Source organism: Balaenoptera acutorostrata, chromosome 6, assembly GCF_949987535.1.
Source record: "Balaenoptera acutorostrata chromosome 6, mBalAcu1.1, whole genome shotgun sequence".
Taxonomy (NCBI): Eukaryota; Metazoa; Chordata; class Mammalia; order Artiodactyla; family Balaenopteridae; genus Balaenoptera; species Balaenoptera acutorostrata.
Window position 1 is genome coordinate 76,335,692 of NC_080069.1, and position 21,124 is coordinate 76,356,815.

At 38.7% G+C, this 21,124-nt stretch overlaps 2 protein-coding genes across 13 annotated transcripts in view; one reads left to right on the forward strand and one right to left on the reverse strand.

The window, feature by feature from the left end:
- Positions 1-21,124, reverse strand: part of TRPM3 (transient receptor potential cation channel subfamily M member 3) — a 526,465-nt gene that overhangs the window by 209,800 nt on the left and 295,541 nt on the right. For 6 of the 12 annotated variants that reach the window (XM_007182255.2, XM_028166545.2, XM_057548403.1 and 3 more), the window contains exons 6-7: positions 19,781-19,952; positions 2,213-2,287 (exon numbers count right to left, since the gene is read on the reverse strand). In XM_007182255.2, the coding sequence (XP_007182317.1) occupies positions 2,213-2,287; positions 19,781-19,952 (247 nt within the window). The remainder of the gene's footprint in view (positions 1-2,212; positions 2,288-19,780; positions 19,953-21,124) is intronic. The other 6 variants (XM_007182257.2, XM_028166547.2, XM_028166549.2 and 3 more) reach the window with 1 other exon arrangement.
- Positions 3,610-4,026, forward strand: LOC103006017 (transcription and mRNA export factor ENY2-like). The gene has a single exon (XM_057548404.1). The coding sequence runs from the start codon at positions 3,709-3,711 to the stop codon at positions 3,973-3,975; it is 267 nt and encodes an 88-aa protein (XP_057404387.1). The 5' UTR covers positions 3,610-3,708; the 3' UTR covers positions 3,976-4,026.

Sequence of the window (21,124 nt, forward strand, 5' to 3'; positions counted from 1 at the left end):
GTGTGTGTGTGTGTGTGTGTGTGTGTGTGTGTGTGTGTGTGTGTGTGTGTGTATGGTTTCTGACAGTATTTCAGAGAAAAGAAGATTTTCAAGCTGAGACTTAAGAGTGTAGGTTTTTGCCAATAAGTAGAGTTGGGAGAGGTTGGAATTTCAGCAAATGTCAAAATGGGACAAAAACACATCGAACAGGGTATGTCCTTTAAGAGAAACTGCAAGTAGCTTGGAATGGGTGGGACATAAGGTCCACAGGCATTAGGAAGGAGACGAAAGCTAGAAAAACAACAAATGAGAAGATATGGAAGGTCTTCCAGTTAGTGAAACGAGGAAGAGATTGAGTCCCACCAAGAAAGTTGCCATCAGAAGAACCTATTAGTTCTGACCAGCAACAGTAAATGTTGCTGACTTTGAGACCAAAATGCCAGTCAAACATTTGCAACCCAAATCTTTCTAATCTGAAAGGAGATCTCAGCATTCTTCCCTACATGTAAAAGAACCTAAGAGTCTTATCAGAATGGTGGACAGTTACCTGTTTCAGACTCATTTGTTTACAGGAACTGTCCCAGTCCCTGAACAGAGAGTTCCAATGTGGAATGGGGTTCCTTCCTAAAAAAGAGAGAGCTCCTAACTTGAATTGGAAAATAAGTCAGATAAACAAGACAGGTAAATACCAAGAAACAGGTTTCACTAAAATTTGTTCTACTCCTTCAGTATTATTCTTTTGACTCCTTTATTTTCTTGATTGACAAGGTGACTTTTCATTAACAAGCATGGCAAACAGTTCAGTGTCACAGCCAACTTCTGTCAAGCCATTTTATAAAATGAAGAGAGGGCAGATGTTTAAACTGTAACTGTCTTCTTCACACAACCTATCCTTTGAAGGGAAAATTCTTTAAAAGGCAGAGGAAACTTCAAACAACACATTCAGTTGAGAGCATCTGGAAAATGGCAAGTTATCACAGTCCAAAGTTAACTGATCATGAATTTGGTATTTGTATTTTGGATGGTCTTCTACTTGATTGGTTGATTCTACCAGTAGTAAAAAGTCTGAATGATTAGGCTGAACATGTCTTGGATTAGGCATCCAAGGAAGACAATGAGATGTTCCTGATATACATGTAACCTGCCCAGAGGAAGTTTAACATCCTTTTTAGGTCACTTGATTTGAATACAGGGCTGTCAGTCTCTGAGAATATAAATTCACTGTTTCTTACTTCCAGGGCTCCCTGGATGAAGTTCTGCTATGACCTTTAACTTACAGAGTTGTTATTTATCTCATGGAACAATTATGAGCTCAATGATGGAAAACTTCATGTCATGGTTATCCCAATGCATTGGATGATGGTGCAATGATCAAAAAGATGCCAGTGATGACAATTGAACGTCCCTTTGCCTTCCCAGCCTCCTTCATATATTCTCAGGCATAGGATGACAAAGGGAAGTCCACGAGTCACATGAAGAAAGACTGTAGCCATGGGAACACGATCAGGAGCTCCTCTGTTTGTCTTCACCCCTACCGCCCATGCCACCACCCTGTCCTACTTCCTCCTCATCTTGTTCCTGTGAATTCCTCTACCATCTTGCCACTAACCACTGTCCTCCACCCAAAGTTCTGCTGATGATTATTCCCAGCTGAACCAATATTCATCCCGTGTCTGACACAGAGTTTGTGTTCAAATAGTTGTTGAATGAAATAATGACCCCCAAACCCTCCAAGGTAACAAAATTTCAGGGGAGTGTCTTTTTGAATGAAATAATGCTTCCTATGTGGGGTGAAAAGAGCAAGGGTTTTGGAATCATATCAGCCTAGGTTTGTACCTGTCTGTACCACTAACTGGATATAAAACAAGGGCTTAACTACTCTGAGATGCCATTTCATCTACTATAAAGAAGGAAGATAATAATTCCTACTTTGAAGGGTTTTTGTGACTATTGAAAGAGACAGTATATATGAAAATGCTAGCACAGTGCCTGGAATATACTTGGACCTCAATAAACACTCATTTCTCTCTTCTCTGTCTTATGTGGTATTATTAGGATGATAAATAATAGGGAGTAATTAATCTCTGGTGTGGTTGGATGTCTTAGAAGAGATAAACAGCAGTCACAGGGAGGGATAGTGTTAGGAATTTGTAAAGGAAATGATTATTTCTATGGTTAATTTTCTTGGTTGGGGTTTAAGAGGAAATTCATGTTGTCCATTAATTATACTTACCAATTGGGTCTAATTGGCAACTACCCCAAAATGAATAAAACAAGCGGGAGTCAAGAGAGAAAAACGGCAGGCATCCTGTCAAAAAACAAAATCTTTGAAATTTCTACAACCCAATGGTTGGATTCACATTTTATTAAAGCAGTCCAATCTCCCAATTTATAAATTTACACATGTGATGGCAACCTAACTGCATATTCAGACCTATGCAAAGCATCAAACAGCACTCTGTACCAGCTATGCCTTGTCTCATTGCTCCCTCAGATAAACGGGTCCTTAAAATCAACATTCCCTTTGCTGGGGGACATAGCCTTCATTATTCTGTTTCAGCCTAGATAACTGTTGTAGTGGTTAAAGGGTTAAATGAGTTAATCCATGTTAAGTGCTTGTAACAATGCTTGGCACTTAGTAAATCCTCAAGAAATGTTTGTTTTTGTTACACTAATTATAACAATAATTATGTCTTCCAAGGCTGAATAAATAACTGGATTCCTCCCTCCCTCCCTCCCTTTAAAAACATTTTTTTTTCTGATTTCTAGAGATACATGTCTTATTCTCAGGTCATTAGCTACTTCTGACCTAAAAGAAGTACTTTTTCAGAGGCTAATGTACTTAACTCTTCTTTTTAAAAGGGAACTGAAACCAATGCCAATGTGTCACTCAACATATCTGATGTTCTTTACTGAACAGATCCCCACATTTCCCTCTCTTCTCTCATGGGCCAAGAAAACGACCAATTAGATAGATAGATAGAACCATATATATCTATATCTATCTGTCACATATTATCTCTATCATATACCTCTATCTATCTACCTACCTACCTACCTTTCTATCTATCTATCTTCCAAAAAAAAGTCGTCAAAGACATTTCATTATAATAGGTTTCCTACCAATTCTGGCTATTCTATCCCAAACTGGGAGAGAAATTTAATGGTAAATAATGTCTCTGGAATTGTTAACTTACTAACAAGCTAGTTTTAGGCTAGATGACTCAGGCAGGATCTCATTTCAAATCTAGGCCTCAGGAGAATCTGCCTCTGCCCGTTTTTGCTCCTTCCCTAAAACAGCATTTACAGAGGGCCCCAGATCCTTGAGTTAGGTCTTCTAGCCCTAGTGTCCTAGGATCAAGCCAGACTTCTAGCGCAGCCACAGCTTGGGGTGGTAGTTGTTGGTTGCTGGTTGGGCAGGGGGTAGCTGGTTGGTGAGAGGCATAGTAGGGTCTCACCCCATTTTTCATAAAACATGACTTGGTAATTCCTCAGTGCCCATAACTTGGCAGGGCTGCCTTTTCATAAGAACGTACTCATTGGGGAAAACACAAAGCAATATCACTTGAAGCACAAAATATAAGGGTTGGTTCTTCTGGATTATCAATAGTTTGCAAAATAACAAGCCAAGGAGGGTCTAGGTCCGGGCAGCCGAAGAGTGTGGTAGGTAACGGTCGTCAGCGCAAGGGTCATTTCGTCACTGGGAAGGGACGGCCCTTGCCCGCGGTGATGGTGGTTAGCAAGATGAACAAAGATGCGCAGATGAGAGCAGCAATCAACCAAAAGTTGATAGAAACTGGAGAAAGAGAATGCCTCAAAGAGTGGCTGAGAGCTAAATTAACTGAATGTGGCTGGAAGGATCAGTTGAAGGCACACTGTAAAGAGGTAATTAAAGAAAAAGGACTAGAACACATTACTGTTGATGACTTGGTGGCTGAAATCACACCAAAAGGCAGAGCCCTGGTACCTGACAGTGTAAAGAAGGAGCTCCTATAAAGAATAAGAACATTCCTTGCTCAGCGTGCCAGCCTTTAAGATTGAATTAGATTGTGTTGTTTTGTGGTTTTATTTCTGAAAGTAAAACTTGCCAGACTTCCCTGGTGGCGCAGTGGTTGGGAATCCGCCTGCCCACGCAGGGGACACGGGTTCAATCCCTGGTCGGGGAAGATTTCGCATGCCGCGGAGCAACTAGGCCCGTGCGCCATAACTGCTGAGCCTGCGTGCCTAGAGCCCGTGCTCCGCAGCGGGAGAGGCCACTGCAATGAGAAACCCGCGCACCACAATGAAGTGCAGCCCCCGCTTGCCACAACTAGAGAAAGCTTGTGCACAGCAAAGAAGACCCAAAGCAGCGGGGGTGGGGGGGGAACTTGCCATAAATTAGGAATTGATTTCTCATAATAAAATCCTTTTTTGTATGATGGTATACAGTTTTCAGTAATGATGCATACATTTGTATTGATTTTTTTCCCTAAATGTGTTATTTTAATAAATATCTCATGAATTAAAAAAAAAAAAAACAAGCCAAGAGTAACTACTGTACATTTTCCAGAAAGTTACTAATTAGCACCTTCCTGAGAACATAAATTCAGCTTGGGAGCACACACCTCCCCAGGTCACTCCACCACTTTGTGCAACAATTAGACAGATTGCTAAATATTACGAGCAAAACCTCAAAGAGTTGATGACACAAACCCTCCTGGAAATTTACCACAAAAGCGCTTGTTTAAGGAACCAAGCACAAAATTGGCTTAGCTGCGTCTTTCCTGCAGACTGAACAGCACACTGGTATTTTTAGTTTCTTTCTTTCCCCCCACAGTTACCAAGCCCTAATGAACAAAAGTTAAATGACATTTTAGTGCAGATCAACCAGATTTCTTGCCGATTTGTTGCACGGCTAAAAATGGAAATGTCTGAACATCCAGTGTCTGTTGATTGTGATTCCAATTCTCTCGATACTTCCTTGCTTACCCTTCAAGATGCAGTGGAGAAAATGGTCTCAAGGGGAAAAACTGGAGAATAAAGGGCTAAGGATTTTGCATCAAATACGTTGATATCCTAAGTGCTCTGCTTTTATTCCTTGCTCAGGTGCCTGGATAACCTTTTCTTATTTGAGTTCCCCTGGTGCTTTGTTAAATAGAATAAGAGAAGTACCTCCCAAAGTAAGGCAGTGACAATGCTGAGCAAAGAGTAGCAGTTAGGAGTTTGGAGTCGTGAGTTCAGGTAAAAGCTGTGCCAGTTAATTCACTGTATGAATTTAGGTAGGACACTTGATTGACCTTTTCCAAGTGGACTTTCCTATCTGGAAAATGAAGGCAATGAACTAGGTGAAATATATATATATATATATATATATATATATATATATATATATATATATATATATATATATATATATATAATACCAATGATAACATATAGTTATAGATATATAGAATCCCATGAGTATGAATAGCTCTGCTTCTGCCCCATCTATATATCTATATCTATGTATACACAATAATGTCTCATTTATCATATTACACTATCTTCTACCTTTACATCATTCTATTAAGGAGGGTCAATAAAAGGGAAACAATGAAACATCTATATCTTATCCTTATGATTTTGATGATCGCGTTTCCTAAAAAAAAACTAAGCTTAGTTCACATGTAGACCTTATTTATATTTGCAGCTGAAATTTTGCTTATGAAGATAGGAAAAACAATTTAATGAAAGTAAAATAAATGTAATTAGACCACATGCTGTGCACTACCTTTCTAAATGTTGAAAGCTTTCACCTGCATGGCTTGCAATCCATTGCTCACATTCCATCTGTCAAAATCTTCCTGAGAATACCTTGACTACACCGCCCCCATGAACATTCTATCCAGAAATGCTTTCTGAATTCCTGTTGTATTTCGTATCATTCAAGGGCATCTGACACTTGTTGCTGTTTGATGCAGCCCTTTGCACACTGAGAGCCCGTGGAGCACACGGTTGAGGCATGGACGCAGGCAGACTTCTTGGCTCTGCCACTTTTTAGCAGTCTGACCTTGGGGGGTTATTACTTGACCTCCTTTGTGCCTCAGTTTTCTTTTTGGCCAATGGGAATAATAATGGTCCTCACTTCATAGGGTCATTGTAAGGACTGAATCAGTTATTCCTTGTAAAGTTTTAGAATAGCACTCAATAGCTAGTTATTGTTAACTTATTTGTAAAACCCTAAGTTCTTCAAGTGCACAACTATGTCTTATCTTGCCACCTCTATAGCGCTTTGTATATTGTAGGCACACAAGCAAATACTGGTGGAGTAACAGAAGAACTATCAAGGGGAAAATAACAGAGAGAGTGATCACTACTTATTTTAGATGACAGATATTTTGAGTTCTCATTCTTGCCATATTTAGAAAAGCTGATGAACTTTTGACATGTATTTTGGCTCCATACAAAGCATCTTAGGAGTACAGTGGAGTCAAGAATATAGTGGGAGCCATTTTTTCCAGTGTGAGCATCACAGACAACATTCAACATGAAATGGCTGTTGAATGAGCTGTGTGTGAGCCTACTCCATCACAGGGAGTAGGATCCAGGGAGAGGGGAGCTGGACTTTGGGGTGCCCCAGAGCCTAATAAAAGGAAAATGAATAATTTAGCTCTACTGAATTGTGCTCATGGTAGAGATATAGAAGTAGGGCATTTTCAGTAGCCCCATTATACTAGGCTATCTGGTTATGGCTAAGGATTGGGAATAAATTTAGGCTATTTTGTCATTTACCAACTCCAAACAGGGAAGATAATTTTGGTTCTGATTTCAGCCACTATCAAATATAAGATTCAAACCTGTTATGTTGTCTTACTGTTTTATACACATCCTTTATATGATTTGAGAGTATTATTCTCCATGGCATGTCTTTAACCAGCCTCTTCCCTTAGGTCTCCTGACTTGACTCTTTCCTTTTGTCTTAGATGAAGCAAAGAATTGCTAGCAGACTCAGTGGGCAAGAGAAACCAAGGTGTGTCAAACACAGCTGTGTTGGCTCCTTACCCACAGGTCAAGAATGATAAACATACACTTGTGGGAAGAAAGTACTGAACATGGATAGGCTGACTACTTCCAAAAAGTTTTCTTCCTTCATCCACCCTTCCTCCTCTCTCCCTCTCTCCATCCCTCCTTTTCTCTCTCTCTCTCTCCCTCCTTCCTTTCCTTCCTTCCTTTTATAAAAGCTATATTTGGTCATTGTCAAAAAACAACATTGAGAGGTTTTTAAAAGGTATTAGTGGAAAATGTCAGTTCTCATCTTACTTCTTACTTACCTCAAATCTCATTCTCTAGAAGCTATAATTGTTCACCTGTGTCCTTTAAGATATTTTGTAAGCATATATACACACACACACACATAATTTTAAAAAACATAAATGTGGTCATAGACACACAGTTCTACTGTCGTACAACAGGCTTTAACTTAAGAAAAGGACATAAAAACTACCATTGGGTATCTTTCCATAGGAGCCCAAACAGAGCTATTGCATTATTCATAATAACTTCACAGTCTTTCACTGTTATGTCTACGTATAATTTAATTAGTCACTTATTGGTGAATCTTTGAATTATTTCCATTTTTATTACTGTAAACAATATGGCAATAAATATGCATAAAATAAATCCCTAGAAGTAAAATTACAGGGCCAAAAGGTATGTGCATTTAAAATTTAATAGGGGTAGCCAAATTATCTTCCAGATAAGGTTGCCCATATTTGCACACCCTCCAGTACAGATTTCCATACACACTTATTGACACCAGATATTTTTAAACTTTGTTTTTTGTCAATTTGATAGGTTAAAAAACATTTCATTGTTGTCTTAGCTTTCATTTCTTTAATTTTGAGTGAAGTTGAGCATTTGTATTTTCTTCCCCAAGATTTTCCTGTTGATATACTTTGCCTATTAAAGGATTTTCCTTTTGGATTTGTAGATGCCCTTTACTTATTATGTAAATGAGCTCTTTGTCATGGTTGCAAATATTTTCTTTGCTTTCCCATTTGTTTTTTGAATTTATTTATACTATTTTCTAATGGGGTTTCTAAACATTGAATCTATTTTCTACAGAAACTTAGTTTGTCTGAATGGAAAAGTCACAATACCTCTGAGTTTGGTACTATAAAAAGATGAGGGAAAAAGATATAGGCAAGGCAGAAACAAGGCCAAGAAACTGTTCTATTCAAAGAATACCGAGAGAGGAAAGGCAAGGTTTATTTTTAAAGTGCCGGCCTCTGGCTTCATTAAATCTGTACCGCAATAGATCCTCGTAGGCTTTATTCACTTAAGATAGAAAAGAAACCCCAACTGCTTTTAGCTCTATCTTTTTGGTTTTACTGAGAAACACAAGCTAAAATCAAAAGAAAAACTAACTAGGGTTGGATCAATAATACACATGTATCTCAGTCTCTAAAACAAGGTGACCCAGTTCACCATTTGTTAAGAGAAGTTCTACTGATTAATCTTCTTATAACTGTCAGTGTCAGGAAATACTCTTAATTATATATTTATAGGCATTCAGAAGGTTTCAAGAGCCTTTCAGCTGTATCTTACCAAATTATTAGTTATCACTTAGGGGTTATAAAATGTAGGAATGTCAAACTGGATAACTGGCATAAGAGAGCTTTAAATCCCTCACAAATGCATCTGCTTTCCACGTCTCCTCAAACGTTTCCTCAACAGAGTCGGAGGATGCGCTGCTGCTTTTACTCCCTAAGATGGGTTTCTTATCCTTTCTCCCCAACTGGGCCAAGGCCCAGTTACAACCTTTTCCCCTCAGGAAGGATTTGAGAGGCGAGCTATCTCCATTCTACTGCCTGTTACCAAGAGTACAGTCCTGTGTAGGTCACATGAGAATTATTTCCTAGGATTTATCTTTGAAACATTAATATTAAGTACAATGTCATAGAAACACAGAACTGAATCTTTTCTATTTATTTTTAACACTTGTAACATTTAAGGTTACAAATGATGTGCAAGAAAATATGTGGCTACAGATCCATTATGGAATGTATACAAATTATGCATAGTATAGCCTATGCAATTACTTTGAGGCTAGGAGGATCTGTTTGAGTTAACCTAAAAAGTTAACTAAACCAGGATGGTCTAAAATAATGTATATAATTTTAGACAGCTAGTCTCAATCCCATTTCAAGGGGAATTACAATTTCCAGAACCAGTGGAAGACTCTTCAACTACATATGACTAAGAAACACACACGTGAAGAGTGAAAGGGCATGATATGAAGCATATGCTACAGGAGTTATTTATGGACAAAGCTACTCAATGAACACACTAGAACATGTAGGTGTATCTTATTTATGAATGGCAGGTATGTTTTACCTCATGTGCCAACTCCAGCCAATTCTTAATAACCATCTGTAATGCTATGCTGGAAAGGTGTGGCAAAAACTGCTGGCTGTACCCTAGTATCTATTTTCCTCCTTCATAGTGATAGAACTTTAGCTGTATGCCCAGGATAAAGACTATATTTTTGAATCCCCCTTTTGCTAGGTGTGAATATGTGACCAAATATTGGCACATAGGATGTAAGCCAAAATCCTGTATATGACTTCCTCATTGTGCCTTTAAGGGAACAGGTTATGACTTTTTCCTGATTCCTTCTGAGCAGAATGTAGATGTGATAGTGAGTTCCCGCAGACCATGAAAACAGGGATGTGCAGAGCAAAAGAAAGAAGAAATCTGAGTCCTCAACATTGTGAGGCTACCACAAAAGGCCTGGACTCATGTTCAGAATAACACATGCATAAGGAATAAACTCCTGTCTCATTGAGGCATCCATTGTTTTGAGTCATTGTTACAGCAGCAGAACCTGTGTCTTAATGAATGCAAAATGGTCCTGAGCTGTATCAAGGCTCAGTGGGAAAAGTGTCTCGCTAGGTTTGCAATGTCAATAGTGGGCAAGGGACCCGATGGTTCCATGCCAACTCTAACCTCTTACTGTATGGCTATCCAACTTACTCCAAAATGGAAAACTTTCCAAGGAAGCTCTGATGTGACTCATACCTTAGACCTTCCCTTTGCCATATGCCTCCCTCTCTGTGCTATTGTTGACACTCAGGTTTGGTCTCTCTGTATTTGGTATAAATACAAAGAAATGAGACTTACTTAACAGTCATAATAAGAATAAAAATAAATAATTTATGTAGTATTTATGATACAAATTATTTATTTATATATAAATGACTACAATCCTTTAAAATAGCCTCCCAGGAAGCTACCTGCTTATTTCAGTAATGCTGCTGTTGCTAAAGTATCTTTGGAATTTTTTGGAAACTGTAAATTCACACATTTCTTATAATAATATGACTGGGTCAAAATCACTTAAATTTGTTTCATACCAAATCAGCAACTCTTTATTGAGCACTTACTATGCATAACATTAACGCTAGTTTTGGTGTCAGAAAGGTTGGTAAATAGTAAGGATTTAATAGTAAGGATGTCAATAGTATTCTTTAGATAATCTATGTCAAATTTCCAGGGTAAGTCGGCTTCATAATTTAACAAGAGAAAAATACTAATACGTATAAGGGGTCTATTACAGTCCAGGGAAATGAGAGACATATATTAGAAATTAAATGTGAATTTTTAAAAAGCACTGCTTTATGGCATTTTACATCATGAATTTATTCATTCATTCAAGATTTATATTACTGTCCTGCTCCCTTATTTCCAACATAATTCTCAGTAATACATAGATTAAAAATTAGAGGTCTCTTTGTATTCAGTTTCAAACTCTTTATTCTCCTAGAACCTTGGTTTATTAAAATATTCCCTTGGCAATGAATTCTAGTTAGTAGGCTCTCCAGGGGCCTGCAGGTAAAGCGACCACATTTCTGGGCTTCAGTTTCTACCCCCAAATCAGTTATTAACTGTGGACTGTAGGATTTCTCTGAACATCAAGGACTCTGACAGTAGAGCCCCCAGCATCGAACTCATTTCTGGAGTCACTGAGCCTGAAACATACAAAGCAGTGGTGCTAAGAGCGGGTGCTGCCGAAATGGAAATTCTGATTTACTTCTTGAGTCAGTTCTGCCTGTTAAGCAGGTCAGTGTGTCTCTTCAAATGAAAAACAGCTTCCTTACAGCCATTATGGCAGAAAGGTCAATTCAAGTCCATTTACAGTTTTCAAATAAGCTGAGAGCTCTAACACAGGTGATGACTTTGGTCCTCACCCAGAAGAGAACGGATTCAGAGCAAATGAAGTTGGATATAAGGGAGAACTTCCCAACAGCAAGGGATGTTAAGATCTGAAGGACATGTCAGGGCTGACATCCAGCCTATGATGTGGATTGAGGACACTAAAGTCTTCACACGTTGTTCGATATTTTAAATCTCACTGCTGGCTCACGACTGCTGCTTCTTCTACGTCTTTAGACTAGGACAGAGTATCTTGGAAGTGTGTGGTCCTACCACATCAGGTGTGGGCTATTGGAAAGATTTGGGAGAAAAAAAAAAGAAAAACAAAACTCAAGGAAACAAAATCAGAGTAGTGTTTCCTAAGGGATGGATTGGCATTTGGTCCAGGCAATTAATTCTTCATGTGAAACCGTCCTGCACAAGGTAGAATATTAACATTCCCTCCTCCCCTCTGTGTCATTTGGGAGCACCAGAAATTGTGTCAACCAAACCCCTCTGATATTTTAAAATACCTCCTACGGGACGCAGTGTCACCTTGGTTGAAAACCACCACAGCCATGTTTAAGAATTATCACCAAAAAATGGTGGTAATCGAACAAGGATACAGTCATGAGTATTTTTTCTGATTATGGAAATTTCACTGAAACAAAATGCTGTAAAATTGATGAATGTCACATCATGATCTTTTTAAAATAAAATCTCCTGGAACCCATAAGACTTTATCACTCTATGGATTAGCCTGTTCATGGGACTCCTGTACCAAACAACTCAGTGGAAATCAGAAACATCTGTTCCCATCATAAAGCATAACTTACCAGGGATGACATTCGGTGCTACTGGGTGACATTATTATCATTATTATTTTTTGTTAGTTTGTGTGAGTTAAGCACACAATCATATATAAATAGGTGTACTGGTTTAGGGACTGCATAACAAAACATCTGTTCTTTTTTTCCAGAGAATTCTAAATAGCAGTATCCTCAAATACCAAATTTGATTGTGTTTTATGAGTTCTATGATCATGTCTGCTACTTGTTTGCTTAGAACTGCCAAGCAGATTTTAATCTACTGCTTTAGAGAAAGTATTCTTTGTGGCTTCATTAGATGAGGCTATGCTCAAATGTCAGTTGTTAACTCTGGGGCAAAGAAAAATGCACAGCATCAAATTCTCTTTCAAGAAAACCCTGACGGTGGCAAAAGCGATGGTTACAAAAATCTAAACCTATTCAGACATCCCCATTCATTAGTACTGCAGAATGGGTGTATCTATAATGACTTGCCGTGGGGACAGAGTCTCTTAGACTAGATTTAGTCTGACATAGATTTCACTTTATAGTATGAAGATGACAAAGTTGGAAAATTCTAGCCTCATAATGAAATTTCCTACAAAGTTAATGTTCACAAATTAATTAAGATATATAATCCAAATAAAACTTTGCATTTAGCCAAACCTAAAATAAAATTCAAACACAAAGGAGTAACACTTTCATTAATTAGAGCCCAAAACCAACTAGATTTCTGTCCTCTTCCTCCAATCTCCTTTTTAAACAAAATAGTAAATTATAAGAAGGAAATCTGATATTGGCCTAAATCTAAACTTGACATATAAATCTAATCTTATATATTCTGGACCAATTCACATTTAGCCCAAATTCTAACACCTCCACCAAATAGAGTTCTCTGCAAACTTAACTGACATTCATAACGATTGCTCCAAGACACTAGAATAGCTTGACTCTCTAAAGAAATATTAAAGTTTCTCCATTATATTCTTCACTCAAGCAAGAGGAACAACTACAGTTTAGAATATATTTTCAACAATAATGAAAAAACAAGAGTTTTCTGTTTATTGCTGCAATGATCAAGACTTTAAATCAACTACTCTTTAAGAAGTAATGTTAATAGAGGCTTGATAATATGTTTCAGAATACAATTTTGAGTCTTATTTTTTTCTTTGGACCCTTTCTGTAACCCCAGAGATACATGGCTTTTCCCTAACAAGCAGAGACAGGTTCGATTTGTGGTAAAGATATTCTGACAGACACCCTAGACTCTGATGTGCTTCGAATGAAGGTCTGGATTTCAGGCTGGAATCTATGGCAGCCCATCAGGCTATATCAACACAGAACATGGTTTCCCACTGGGGGACCACTGTGCCACCGAGAAGGCAGGAAGGGAATCAGTGTTTCTGAACTGCCACATGCCAGAATCCTTTCATAGGTTGACTCATTTAATCACCACACTGTGAAAAATTATTATCCCTGGTTCACAGACACAGAAACAAAGTCTGAGAGAAATACGGTAATTTACCTAAGGTCACAGAGCCATGAAGATCTGAACCCCCAGGTCTCCCTGTTTCTCTCAGTTTATACCACTGGCAAAAGGCAAAGCCTTCCTTTTTTCCCAAAAGTTATATTCTTCCCTTCAAATGATTCAAAGAAAGCCACAATTGCTGGGGATTTTTCTAATCTTCCTTTTTAAGAACTGCAAGGTAATATTTGTTTTAAATGTTTTTTGGCCAGCTTAGTGTAGAATTTGGGACAAGAAAAAATGATTATCAAAATTTTAGATAAATTTTAACATGTGATAACATAGTTCTTAATTTTTATTTTTTTGAAAGAATTGTTAAAGGGTTCTTGGATCAGTATTTTCCATTATGTTGCTCCTAAGTTAAGGAAATACTTTAAAAATCTACCTTGCGTGTGGCCCACGCAAGTTAAAGAAATGCTTTGGTGCTGAAATATTTATAGATGAAATGATACACTGTTTGGATTTCTTTCAAACTTACCCGGAGGAAGATGTAGGTGGTTGTATACATAGAGGAAACAAGATTGGCTATGGGCTGGGGTGATAGTTATGGGGGTTATTATAATATTCTCTAATTTTTTTGGAAATTTTTTTAACAGCAAAAATGTATGCAGAAAATATGCTTGGGATTTTATAGGTTCATCAGGCTACTTACATGTTACTTTCTGGAGCAGTCCCTTGGTATTCAGTCTTTCAGGTAACACGTGTTTACTGAACAGCTACTATGTTCCCAGCATTGTGCTAACTTGATTCAACTTATATGAATATGTAAACAACAATAAAATAAATATGAGGAACTGCTTATTATGAACCTTTGCTTACTTAAATGGTTTGAACTTAACATATGTAATGCTTGGCAATACTAACTAAAGGTGTGGGTCACCTTTGATAATTCTCTTAATCACTTCTCTGCACCTTATTCTGATCTTTTAGATGAATGATTTTATGTTCTCGTGAATGGGCACAGATGTGGGTGGGAAACCACTGCTTTCATCCAGACACTGACAATACTCCTGGGATATAGGTATATAGAGTACATATAGCCTCACTCCCTTGCCTCTCTCTTCCTCTTTTCTACTTGCTTAGCAAAATCCCAATAGCCTCTCAACCCAAGTCTCTGCCTATTCTACTATTCAAGCTGAACATGCCTGGAAAAAAACACACATCCCTGATGATTCATGCCACTGCAAATTTATGACCACAAATATCAAGTGGGCAGTCCTACATTTCCCTAGTCAGCTCACTCTCCCAGGCTCTACACTTGTTTTTTCTTTTTTCTCCCTAATCTTCTACACCTCTTGCCTTTCCACACTCTTAGCCAATGACCTCCTGTATTATTTTCTTCAGATATAGAAAGCATCTATAAAGAACTACCTGATCTTCCCAGCAGAAAATGTTCCATCCCACCTACATCTGCACACGTAAACTCTGCCTTCCCTCCTGCTACCCAGGATGAAACTCTTCCTGTTCTACCTATGGCCACATTCTTCATTTGTGCACTGAATCTCATCATCTCCCTCCTTCTCAAGGACTTTGTCCCAACTCCCCAGAGATTAGTCCTCAACTCCCTTTTCTGTAAAAACTTACTACTTAGGGGCTCCCACTAGCCCCATTCTTTGAAGAATACACTGGTGTCTGTAAGGATGACTGTTCAGCATCCTTGATGTGTCTATTCCTTCCCCTGAATGCTCAATTCAGTAGCAAGTTCTCTTGAGCTCTACCTTCAAAATGTATCTTAGGACCAATATCGTATGATTCTACTTATGTGGGTTACCTAGAACAAATTCATAAAGACATGAAGTTGAATCACGGTTACCAGGGGCTGGAGGGAGGGAATAAGAGCGTTTAATGTGTATAGAGTTTCAGTTTGGAATGATGAAAAGTTCTGGGGATGGATAGTGGTGATCATTACATAACAATGTAAACGTACTTCATCGCACTGAACGGTACACTTAAAAATGGTTAAACTGATAAATTTTATGTTATATATATTTTACCACATTAAAAGAAAGATCAGTTAAGAAAATAGATATGTATAAATGTGAATCCAACCGCTTTTTACTACTTTTATTGCTGTCATCCTAATTCAAAACACTGTCATCTCTCACCTGCATTACGGCAATAGCCTACTGAAACATCTACCTGCTTTTAACCTTGCCCCCTGCGTCAGTTGGATCTCTACACACAACAGCAGAGTGGTGTTTTAAACCACGAGGGAGATCCTATAACTTGCCAGATCAAAACTCTGTCAGAATAAAATTCAACTCTTTACAAAGGTCATACTCTTCATCAAATACCTGGGTCTTTGTTCCTGCTTTCACTCCCTCCAGAATGCTCTTTTCAGAGCTGGCTCCCTCACTTCATTCAGGTCTCTGCTTATATATTACACCATACCCAATCATCTAATCTAAACTATCCTCCCATCACACACATGTGCAGGCATGCAGACATGTGTATCCATGACACATACATATATCCCTTCCTCTGCTTTTTCTTAATAGCTCTCTTACTACATATATTTGCCTATTTACTTATTTACTTATTACTCTGCCCCTCTTGACGTAAGCTCAATGAATTATCTACTGCTGCTTTTCTAGACCTTAACCATGACTGGTACATAATAGGAGTTCAAGAAATATTTGTTTACTAAAGGCATGATGGGGATTGTTTGAGGCTTTGCATGTTAAATTTGAAGTTTAGAAAATTTCAGATGGAAGTGTTCCTAAGTGGCTCATGTCAGAAAGGATTCTCCTTTAACAACAAAGAAGTCCTTCAGTAACCAATGACAACACTTCCAGAAGGACTGTTAACAGCAGGAATGAGTGGAGGGAGGGGAGAGTTGAGATAATGGATGCCAGAGTGCTGAGAAAAGTCTAAGATGCTGGTGCTTGTAATATTTTATTATTCATAATTGTCATGTTGATGAGAAAGGGCTTAAAGGTCTCTTGAAAATATTCTTCAGAAGATTATGCTATTTATGCAAGAAACAGACTTGTGGAAAGATTCCTATGGTATGCATGTCATCCCTAAGTGATGAGGAGGAATGGCACTTTAATGAGCAAAATGCTGAGTGTATTCAGACACCCCCAGGGTCGTGCTAAGCGTAATAGGTGGTGATAGTATTATTGTGGTATCCTGGTAGATGGTCTAATTTCAGGAGGCTAAGTTGAGGTTTCCCAAAATTGAGTTCCCCTGTTGTATTTTAGATTTCTTAGACTTTTGAAGAGGGAAATTAAGAAGTAGGTGAGATTTTTAGAATTGTTATAGAATAAAATTTTATTTTAATAAGAAGAATTACATTATCACTAATTATGATATAAAGAAAAAAATAGTGTTCAGATTAGAACAGAGAGTTACATTAAAGGTCTGTATTCTTAGTTCTGCTGTTTCTTATTTTAACCAGGTCAACTTTTCCTCCTTTTTTCTCACTCAGTCCTATTCTGGAGGCTTCCAGGTTCTCAGTGGGCACTTTGCTTTACTGCTAACTGAATGGAGATCTCAAGGTCCTGCTCTACTTCCAGAGCCTGGGCCACTCCTTAAACTCTGAGGCCCTCGCTGCTCCTTCCCTGGTTTGCGGGGTGAATGCAGTAAAAAGAGAAGTAGAACTAATGACTCCTGAGTCTGACTTGGAGGGCGACCTGCAATCTCCATTTGCCTGTGATGGAGGGGGCCCAGGGACATGGGACTTTCAATGCTAAATCTGAGAAAGTCCCTGGGAAACTGGGACAAGTTGGTCACCCTCCCACTACTAAGTTCAAGGATAGAACTGGTAGAAGAGCTAACACATGGCATCATTCACTACAGCTTGTGGCAAATTCTTGGCCCTGAGCCTTATAACTTCCTGTGACCTCAGGGATCTCCTCTGGGCATCTTTAACCTTCTTCTTCCTATTTAATTATTTGCACTGAATGGGAGTCTGTGGATTCCTATTAAGCCTCAAATATAGTCTCCAAAACAAAGAGGAAAATTGTGTTTATAAATTATGACGATTGCAATGACTATTTGCCTCTCTCTGCCCCCATCCTGTTCCAGCTACTATCACTTAACCCAATCTAGGGGCTCAGCCTCTACCCCAGGTCCGAGGCCTAATTCTGTTTGTGGACTCGGAACATTTTAGGAGTCTCAAGCCAGCTTCTCTGACCTGGTGCTTCAGCTTGGAACCTGGGTCTGTGTTTATCCCCTACTTTGCGCCCTAGACCCTTGACTGGGATTCCACTTGGCAATGTGTTTGCATGCCGCTACCTGCCTTGATGTGCTCACAAGGGTCCAGTGTCACACGAGTGGCATAAGGCATGTGCCTGGGGTCCTGGCTCCTCCAGCATCCCTGATGCCCTGACCACCAGCCTTGGCCTTCTCCTGGACTCTATGCTGCTGGGCTCTGCTCCTCATGGAGGCCCGGCCACTGTCTATGAGCCTCCCCTTCAGGGCAATCCCCACGTATAGCAACTCTGTGAGCTTTGGAGACAGGTGCTTCCCCAGGCACAAAGGTTACAAAACGATGTCCCCTCTGGGATGACTAATTAGAAAAGAGTATCCTTTCCTTGGGCAGCCTATGAGGCACAGGGCTTGGCAGACAGAGCTCTGGCTGGGTTTTAACTCCTGCTGGCACCACCATAGCTGGGTGTTTAAACTTACACAACCGCACACCTAGCTCTCCTCCTAACACTAACAAATACCTGGCCCAGCTGCCACCAGGACCTGGCACAATGGCATGCTTTGTGTGTCTGGACAAATTTGGTCTCACTATTGAGCACTGAACTTGACCCTGCATTTGCTCTTTGTCTACCCTGCTCCCATCTTCTTCAGCTTTCAGGTTACTCCTATTTAGGCTCATTCTTAACCTGCTGGTGTAAAAAAAGTAATGCTACAGCCAATAAAAACCTAAATGCATAATATTAATGATATGAGTTTTGTCCTTCCTATCAAGTATTATAATAAAATTCAATTTTAGTTTAACAAAACCTACCACCCATTGGCTATAGTGCTTTGTTACTTTGGATCTCTGCTGGTTTCTGGATGGATTTTCTAGTCTTTTTTACTCTTTTGTTCCCAAAAGATGTTTACCTTTGGGTAATCCTGTGTTTTCTCTTTCCAAAGATAGTTGAAGATTCTTAGAAGAGAGTTTTCTAATACAATGTTGACTTCAGGCCTACACCAAAATCTATTATTCCAGACTTCTCTGTGAAAAAGATGAAGGTATGAAACTTGACTGCTTAAACAGTAGTAGCTCCTAAAAGGTGGAACCAGAAAAGAGAGTACAGGAAAGAGAAGTTGTGGTCTGATAGGTTGGATATCCTAGTTCTGGGAGGAAGGTGGTGAGAGCAAGCAAAATCCATTCGGGACAGATGCAGAGAAAAGACTGGAGATGAGAAAAGCCATTTGGACATGTTGAATCATATTACACTGAATTTTTGAAAGCTTATCAAGCCAAAGAGAATCTTTTGTTACTTGGAATTGCAGGTTTTGAAAGTTTAATCAATTAAATCCAAGTTTCCCTGATGGAACATACAATTACCAGAAAGCTTGAGCCTGCCGCGAAGCCATGTGTTACTTTGTGAAAACAAATTGAACTTTATTTTGTGAGGAAGGTCAGTAGATTATTTTCTTACCTCTACCACATTTAAATGCAAGCCACTGAGTGATCTGGGGAGCGTTGCTGTTTTTACAATGCTACCTTCTCATAGTTAAATGGGTACACAATAAATACTGCATAGAACACATAAGTACTTAAGAGATAATTTCAGTGTAACTATGGGCTAAGTATTATGTGGTACCCATAAATACACACATATATCTAAATATATAGGTATCTAGAAACAGTGAATGAATACATACATAAAATTAAGAGACAGAATTAAAGTTTCATCAACATGGTTACACATTATGCTTTAGTTTAGACAATGTCAGTTCCCTCGAAATGCCTTTGCACAGCCAGATCTATGCTAAGATCAAAACCTGTTTCTTTTTCTTTTTTTCTTTTCTTTAGCCACCAAAAATAGCTTAATAAATAGAAAAAAATTCTCCAGGGTGCTTTTCCTCCTTAGAGTATTGTAAAAGATGTAGAAAAAAGTTTGGAAAGAAAAGCTTATCTGCATTTATAAACCCCAGACAGGGTTGAATTTTTCACACATAATAAATGAGCTTGAGTCCACTAATTGTGTAAACACTTATTGCGCCTCCAATCATCCTCCTTTAGATGACCTTCTCTAATTCTAACCACTGGCCCAGTAGAAAATGATCTGTGTTTAAAATTTGCTCAAGTTTTCTCACTTTCAGCCTATTTCCCGTGAAGCATGAGTGGGAACAGCAGCCGACTTACTTGTGTTTATCTTCTGGAGTGAAATATGCTTTTCCAGTTGTCTCCTAAGTTTCACCTCTGCTCCGTACTTTCCGGTGGTCCCATTGTCGGCCAGAATGAAGTGAGAATGCATGCTGTTGAGAACAGTGAGCTTGCTCATGGGATTGGACATGGTCTGATATGGCCGGACAACCTGCAGAATTTCAAAAGGAAGGGGCAGAAGTCAGAGAAAAGAGTGCAAAATATGAAAAGGAGAACCAGACAGACAGGAAAGAGAGAGAGAGAAGGGAAATCAATTCTTTGGTACAGTGAAAGGATAGTCTACATCCTCCTCCTAATACTGCTTTGGGTAGAAGCAAGATTTACAGTAAGTGTTCCATTCATTTTCTGGATTCATACAGAAATGAGAGTTTGTGCTTTCACTGTACTCAAAAACTGGCAAGTGAATGTCTGTTTCATTTTGAAGTTGATTGTTTATATGCTGATGAACCAAAAATAATTTTTAAATTTAGCTATTTTGTTTCTTTCTTTCTCCTCTCCATCATGTCCATACTCTAATAGGCAGAGAAGAGCAATCGTGATTCTGGAGTACAGTGGAGGGTGGGGAGTGGAGGGTGGAGAATGGGGTCAGGGGTGATCTTCTTTGTCAAGCCCATTCAGCAGTCTGAAGGTCTGTTATTTAAACAGACCTTAAGACACCTTAAGGTGTCTTATTAGACACCTTAAGTGGAAATGCTGAATGTAAAATAACTGTATCATGAGATAAATAAAAATCAGGCTCACAATGTTCATATCTGTCTTAAATTTTTGTTGTGTTATTTTAATTTCATGGTGAATCAGACTACCTGAAACAGAACAATTCTTCGTATGGTCTTTCAGACTTTTGATCTGAAAAGAAAAACAAAGCCTATTGTGCGCTAGTTGCTTTATATACATTATCTATACTCCTTGCAATAATCCTGCAAGGTAGATGCTGTTATGTTTATTTTGTAGATGAAGGAACAGAGATGGAGATTAAGTAGGTTTTACAAGAGTTTACCACGCTCAGAACCAGAAATCACAACCAGGTCTGCCTGATTCCAAAATCTATGCTTATTCATTCCCCTTTCCCAAACTGCTTAGACACAATGGAAACAAGATGATGTGTTGGAAATCTACTCCTAAAATATTTAGGCAGAAATTTCACTCAAGACTATGAAAAGGAACATTTAACAAACTCACTGTTACACGGTCTCCATACAGTTATCTCTGTAGTGTACCACTGAAATTGACAAGACAGAAATAAATGCTAAGGGACTTTTATTTCTGTGCCTTTATGCAGTGTATACATTAATTATAGAGTTGAGATGCACTTGTTCATTTTAA